The following is a 7,776-nucleotide window of genomic DNA, read 5'->3' on the forward strand; positions in this document are numbered from 1 at the left end:
TATTTTTTATTTTTAAAGGATATTATATAATGTTATCAAGACTATCATGTCTAACAAAGTAGTGCTGATGCAGTGACATTTACATTTGTTTACACACACACACACACACACACACACACACACACACAGACACACACACACACACACACACACACACACACACACACACACACACACACACACACACACACACACAAACCTTGTGATTATGACAGTGCCCTGTTTGGGTAGGGTGCCATCTCCTGGTTGGAGCAAGATATGTATACTCAGATTCTATGAAGAAATGATGAGTGCAGGGTGACAGGGAGTAGAGGTTGCGGGTGGGAAACAGCACTCAGAAATTTTCCATTGAGTAGTCACACATAGGAACACTCTTTCAGGACAGATTTAGATTGACATTTTTGGATGAAACAATCATTATTGCTAACTCCTAGTGAGCAAAATGAGATTTTCATTTTACTATAGTACAATGGAACATGCAAATGACTGCATTTTGGCAGGCAGAAGTTTTGGGAGGCTTTGTGGCATAAATGACTTAAATAGATTCTTTGGTCCACTTGAATTGAACCGATACTCACATAGGGTTTGTGAGTATTTATCTCCATAAATATCTTCTCTACAAAACAGGAATATTTGTTGAGGCAGCATAAGATGGGTTCTGCATGCAGCAAGTGCATGTGAAAGAAGAGCACCTACAGAGCTGGCTGCACAGACCAGAGGAAGCAGGTAAATCATTGGTCATCTCAGGCTAGTAAAAGGGGCTTAGTAAAGAGACTGAAGAGAAAGAATCTACACAGAGGGCTGCACACACAAAAACCATGCACTGTCTATTGTATGTAAACAGACTATGTGTGAGGGGAGAGTAACAGGCTTAAGGCTCTGATCTCTATGTCTGTCTGCTCTGTAGACGCCAGCTGGTAAACATGTCACAACGGGCTGAGTCTGTGTTTGTATGGAAAAGGGCAGGAAGTGCAGTGTGTATTAAGGCTGCAATTACGATTGAAAAACATAGAATGAATTTAAAATATGATCATAGTTAGCAGCCTGATGTGCAGGAGTGTCAGGAACTTTTATACTGGAATAACAAGGAGCTGTGTGTGGGTGCGTATGTGAAGAAAAGAAAGATAGAGAGAGGAAAAGAGATGGACACTTTTACTGCGATGTATCTCCTTCATGTCTTATCTCCCTCCTCTCGTCTTCTGCTCTCCATAAGAGGGCAGTTTCTCTCTTCTTTATGACTCTTTATCTGACATGAAAGGCCCTTACATGGGATACCCGCCATTACGGCTCCATCAACATGAAAAGCCCTGACACAAGATTCTCCACTGTGGCTCAGCCCATTAAGGACGACTGGCGATCCTGTGCTCTGTCAAGAAGCCGTCACAAGTAGACAGCACCAACATAATGAGGACTTAAAACCTTAACCTTGCCTTTAAGACCCCCGGTCAAAAGCAGCAATAAAAACCTCATGAGGGCACCTACTGGCTGGCCCACTCAGTAATTACAACCCATGTCTGAGCACTAACCCAGAAGGTCCTATAGTTTAGATATACAAAAGAGTGTACGGCAGTTCAGATCCAAGGCTTAAGGGTCATAGGCTTAACACATTATAGTTGAAAACTAGCTGTCAAATTCTGCCTTTGATTCTGATACCACAACATTGACTCTTCATTTAATATCTGCACAGTGACAGAACTGATACAATAAAAAAAAAAAAAAATCATTCACATAATTCATGAAATATTAATCTGGAAAAAAAAGCCTGCCAGAGAAACTTTTCATTTTGTCTTTGCAATATTTAGTACAAAAAGTTTTAAAAACCAGTGACTGTTCAATTAAACAATATTAATATTTGTTACTGCACTGTAAGAGTTACAACCCACTTAAAATAAAAAAAAAGATAAAAAAAATAAGGATCAACAAAAATAAATGATACAGTTAATTCAACATACTTACACTCACACTTGTAGTTAATAATTAAATTTTCTATACCACTTATTTATGGTCCTTGCTTGTCCCAGCAAGTGAGAGGCAGGGTACACCCTGGACTGGTCGCCAGTCTATCACAGGGCCAAAATAGTGAGAAAAGCAACCATTCACACTCACTCCTATAGATAATTTGAAGTGACCAATGAACTTCGCATGCATGTCTTTAAATGTTGGGAAGAATCTGGAGAACCCACGCATGCCTGGGGAGAATATATACACTCCACACTGAAAAACCATTGCTTGAACCTGTCCCCAGCTGGTGTTTGAACCGGTGACCTTCTTGCTGTGAGGCAGTGGTGCTAACTACTGCCTCACCATGCAGCTCCCAGTTAATTAATCATAATCAAAATCATAAATTACCATGCATTAACCTGCATCACATGCATGCTGCTGGACTGTCAATGGAAGCAGCAGTACCATAAAAGAAAAAACAAAAACAAAAACAACATGTGAGGGGAGAATAAGCAAACTCAACACAGAAAGGCTGTGGCTCATACTATGGATTTTTTGTGCCCAAGCTCAGTTAAAATGCACAGAAAATGGACAACTGTTTATGTGTCAGATGACAAATTCAAAACTATTTGAAGCAATTGTGGACATCTCTGTACTACTGTAAGAAAACATGACTTAAAAAAAACTGCATCCATTATAGTATCCAGGAATATCAGTGCATATTTCATGGATTGTTTGCAGATCCTTGAAGGTTTCATTCATTTAAAATGACAGGAACATTTTTGGATTAACAAATAGTGCCCTCCGGAAGTCTAAATTTATCTGAAAATTTCAAAGCTCTATAGCAAAGTATCAAAGGAATATTATAAACACAATGTATTAACATAAAAATGAATATGTTACAAATAGTCTTCAACGAAACAAATAAACAGAACAAACTTAGCCAAATAAACAAACTTGTCCACTGAGCGTTTAAGAACAGATGAACCAACAAAACAACTGAAAGAATACCGAGTTGTTGCGTTCAGAAAAGGCATAATTTGCTTCACCTCATGGGTGTAATCTGACTTGTACTTTAACTTACAGAGAGGTTTCGTAGTATATCTAGTCTGCATGGAAGATGCTTTACTTTTCCTTAACTGACAAATAAACTTCATGACACACATCCAACTGTAGTGTCTGCCTCAACAGTCTAGAAACCGATCCAGATTGTAGACTTCCGGACTACAAACGTTCTCAAACAAAATGAACAAACTAAGTGCAGACAAAGACTATTTATATTTAAACTACATATGCATACGACACAGTATTTATGGACATATCATTTAAAAAACTTTACAGTAGTTTGTTATGATGATCATGATTAATACTAAGCAAATTGGTGCATTATGCCACAGACAAAGTTGATGACATTAATTTCCAGGAAAAACTCAATTGACACTTTTCACTCCATTCTTCAGAACTGTACTCTACTTGCAGGAATTCATTTCATTGGTCCAAACTTCATTATGTAGCAAGGTAATTAGCCCAAGCACACTCTAAAGTTGTGAAAACACTGCTGCAGAAGGTAGCAGCCATGTCCTGCCTATCTGTCACCTGACCTCAAACATACAGAACTTGTATTGGGTATACCATATAACCAAAATTTGCTTACCTGCACTGCACCTTAATGACATATACAAAGAATGCAGAAAGATACATACTGTAGAAAAACTCATCGCAAAGATTGGCAGAGATTGCAGAGTTGGGAATAAAAACCACATTTGAATATTTCAAGTTGTTGCATATCTGATGTCTGTATCACTAAACAAAGTGTTAGTTTGCATTGTTTACTTAAGGACTGGTGATTTCACTGAGTTTAATTATAAGTTATTTATTAGATTTGTTTCTTGTTGTAAACCAAGAATGTGTTTTCAACATTTTCTAACACAGTAAATTGACATTTTTGTATGGCTATGGAAGATATTTTGCATCAATATTGTGTATTTTAGAGATTTATTTTACATCTGCACAACAACTTTCTGTATATGTTACAGAGGGGTTTTGCGATAACAGCATTAGTAAAAATACTCAGCATAACACTTGTTACATTATTATAATTGAGGAACAACAAAAAAGCCCCAATAATATGGCATCCTCAGATCTACAAGGGAGCACAAATAAAATATAAAAGTAAAAGAGGCAGAGACTAATTCTACAAAGGTCAAGTGCTTGGGAACAATTACATAAAATAAAGCTGTGCTTGGCAACTTGCTTATGAAAGCTTTGTTTAAGATCTTACCTCCTGACACTGGAGCATCCATAAACACAGAACCCATTTTCTCTGCAGCCACCGCCATTTCTTTAGCAACACCAGGATCAATTGTCGAGGAGTCAATTAACAATGTTCCCTTTTTCACCTTCCTGAACAGGGGCAGATGGAAAGCATTAATAAGACATGCATAGAATATGTTTTCTTTTTCAGCTTATTTATTAAAACTCCTACAGTTAGAGCACAGGGCTTCAAAGACACTGGGATACAAAGTTGTACTTACTTAAGGATACCATTTTGACCCGTGTAGACTTCTATAACATTAGGACTAGAGGGTAGCATTGTGATGATACGGTCTGCTTTCTCCGCTACCTCTGCAGGTGAATCCATTACCTGAACATAGAGTCATCATCATCGTCACTCAGTGTAAAAATATTCAGAAAAACACAGCTGGTTTGTCAAGCAAATACTCCACTTGCTTGTAGATAAAAAGGACGATGTAGGCATTTCTTTGCACCATGTCCTGTTGCGTATGCATTTATTTCCATTTACCCTGCCTGGCACAAAACTTTTTAAGACAGTACTGAAATAAACTATTACTACTTATTTACTAAGCTTGTAATTCATCACTTTTAGCACTCTTAATTACTAAAAAAGAAAAAAAAACAGCTAACATTGGTGCAAGTTGCGCTGAGGAAAAACAACGCAGCAACAGTGTGAGGAGGGTGTGCACAGAGGAACAGTTTTCCAATTGTGTAAATTTATTTGTAATACTAAAAGATAAAATTATCCTGTTGGCTCCCAAGCCCAATTATCTTTAATTTACTAGAAGAAGTCAAAAGTAAACTGGAATCTCTAGAAATTACAGTCATACAACATGTGTTGCACCAAAGCTTTTTGCAGATCTTCATGTTGTCTTCTTTGCTTTAAATGTATCAACTTGTTTTTTTTTGTCTGTTTTTACCGGACAATACATAAATTCTGCAGGAATATCAGCGTTAACATTTTTATGTTCATTTTCTAAATACAACTCAGGCATGCAAAGCATAAGGTTACCAAGTAAAGAGAAATTGTTTTTGTAGAAATATGTCTTCAGAAAAGCCCAGCTGCAATGCAGCTGAAATACAATCAGATTTAAAACTGAAGCCCTTCCGAATCTTAATACAAATCTTTTTTACATAAGTGACAATCAATAAACATCTTACATCTGCTTCTAAAGGTATATCCACTTGTTCATCAAACCAAGCAAAATTAAGCAGAAGAGGGTTAACTGCTCACTCTGTCAATCATAATCCTAAAATGTCTTTCATGACTCAATATTAATAAAGACAGAAGCAAATTAAATGAAAATGATAAGTACAGTCTCATGATGCTTTTAGAAGGGTTATTTTAATCAAATAAAACCTAATATACTTTCATTTTTCCATCTGTGTCAAAGAGTACTTCATAAATTTTTATTTAAAACAGGTAATAACATTTATGCTTTTTCATTCCATGTTGCAAAAAGAAAAAAATGCATGCTGTTGGACTACAAGCTTCTGATTATCAGCAACTTGTTTGAGATTGTTCATTGCTCTTGGTCATAACTGAAGTGAGTTGGCTGTGTCCGTGTTAGCAGATTAATACAGTTTTCGGATGTAATGTGAAAAACTGGGTACTCTTATTGGTGGAATTTCAGATTCCCAACCAACTCAAATTTAGAGATTAATTTTTAGCAAACCCCAGCCTTAATATAAATATGTAAAATTTTACAGACAGCCTCTTACCTGGGCACCCATATCCTGCAGGTCTTTACAAGACTCTGGGAAGACATCAGTCGCAATAACAGGATAACCGTTTTTTAACAGGTTTCTGGCCATGGGAGTTCCCATGTTTCCCAGACCGATGAACCCTACTGGAGTCTTAGAGGCCAATGAACGTGTTGACACTATTGTAGGGGGAAAAAAAAACAAACATTTTAACTGTGAGGGGAAAAAACAAACAAACAATCTATGAAAAGTGTTCAGACGTAATCAAGACAATGAAAAAATGGGTATTTTCAAAGAAGTAATCTATTCATTTGGATCAATTTGAAGTTATTTAAATCAATAACAAAGGAAATCAACATACTGTAACCTACCACAGGCTTTTAAAAATACTAGCTAGCTGATTTAAAACAACATCCAGCCAGGTTGAGATATACTAAACAGAGTGGAAATTGGAAGTGCACCAATGAGGCCACAATAGGATTAACCCTGGATAAAGATGCCCAAACAAAGAGCATTGCAAAATTAACTCCACAAAATTCACTAAATGCTATCATACAATAACTTAAATTACTTCAAACATTAACATATATGAGGGATTTAACTCAATTCCTATTTTTTAATAAAGCCACACAGCAACATTGTTCAGTAAAGGGAACGCTAAATATCTCAACACTAAGATTTTATTAGATGATTATTTTTAGTGACTATGCAATATCACAAGCTACAGTAAACCAATCTGGTCATTGATTCATTTTGCAGTTTGCTATGCTACAAAACAATTTAAAACCATGTACAGTTTCAGTTAACATCAAGGAAATTACAAAAAATGTCTACATATAAACATCATTATTACATTATTGTACTACAAGAAAATAGTCAAAAACAAAATGGGGAAAATATGTCAAGATTTTGTTCACATATAGTGGACCTGCACCTAATCAAAACACTAAAACTAGAAGGTAGTCAGGCAATAATTTTGAGTTCATACTGACAAGTATGTTACCTGATTTGAAGTGATTTAGGGGTTTTAATCTGTGAGAGATACTACACTCAGGTAAATCACGTTAATATTCATTGTTGATTCAGGAAAAGAGAAACAAACATGGCTGTGCTTTAGATACTGGGATCAGTGTCAAGTTCAGGGTGTTATGGCTGTAATGCAGTCCCAGAAAAATCTACAGTTTTGTGCAGATAGAGCCAGCTGCTGCAGAAAACACCACCTTTGAAATTCAGTCATAAGGGGGTCCAAAAAGTTGAGCAACAAGTTAAAATTTCCCATTGTTGGCGTAGCTATCATATTTCAGTGGTCTCATAATGACTGGACGCAAAAAGCACACAGGGACATTGAGTTCAGACAACACTTTTAAAAAAAAACATGGGCAGCAAGTATTTATACTTTCTTATGAGAGCTAACAAGCTAGCTAACCAGCTGAAGTTAAGAATATTCCGCTTGCATTTATCACCAAGTACGCAGTCTTGAACGGAAAATGCAACACGAGGCAACTGACAATATAAACGGATACATTACCGAAGGCAAAGTCGACATGCTTATTCCACCTTAACAATGTAGCTCGAGACCCCCTAAACAACGCAGCCATGCTTCTCTCCCCTTGACCTCGGCGTACGGTGACAGCTGTCAAGCCAGGAAAGCTACGCTGAACTGTTATGATTAACTGTAGTTTCCACCAATCACAGTGGCGGATCAGTTCCCACAGCCAATGAGAGAAGTGTAAAGGCGGGATATCCTGCGATGTCGCTTGAAAGTGTCCTTTAGCCTTTAGTCTTATAATTTTACCTACTAAAAAAAAAAAAAGAAAGTAAAATATGTTACATCAG

At 36.8% G+C, this 7,776-nt stretch overlaps 1 protein-coding gene across 1 annotated transcript in view; it reads right to left on the bottom strand.

Annotated features, from left to right (window-relative positions):
* Positions 1 to 7,554, bottom strand: part of hibadha (3-hydroxyisobutyrate dehydrogenase a) — a 27,427-nt gene extending 19,873 nt beyond the window's left edge. The window contains exons 1-4 of the mRNA XM_079258562.1: positions 7,469 to 7,554; positions 5,959 to 6,119; positions 4,476 to 4,585; positions 4,223 to 4,344 (exon numbers count right to left, since the gene is read on the bottom strand). Coding sequence (XP_079114688.1) covers positions 4,223 to 4,344; positions 4,476 to 4,585; positions 5,959 to 6,119; positions 7,469 to 7,538 — 463 coding nt within the window. The 5' untranslated portion in view covers positions 7,539 to 7,554. The remainder of the gene's footprint in view (positions 1 to 4,222; positions 4,345 to 4,475; positions 4,586 to 5,958; positions 6,120 to 7,468) is intronic.
* Between the last annotated feature and the right edge of the window lie 222 nt (positions 7,555 to 7,776).

This window comes from Telmatherina bonti (assembly GCF_933228915.1).
Source record: "Telmatherina bonti genome assembly, chromosome: 19".
Classification (NCBI taxonomy): Eukaryota; Metazoa; Chordata; class Actinopteri; order Atheriniformes; family Telmatherinidae; genus Telmatherina; species Telmatherina bonti.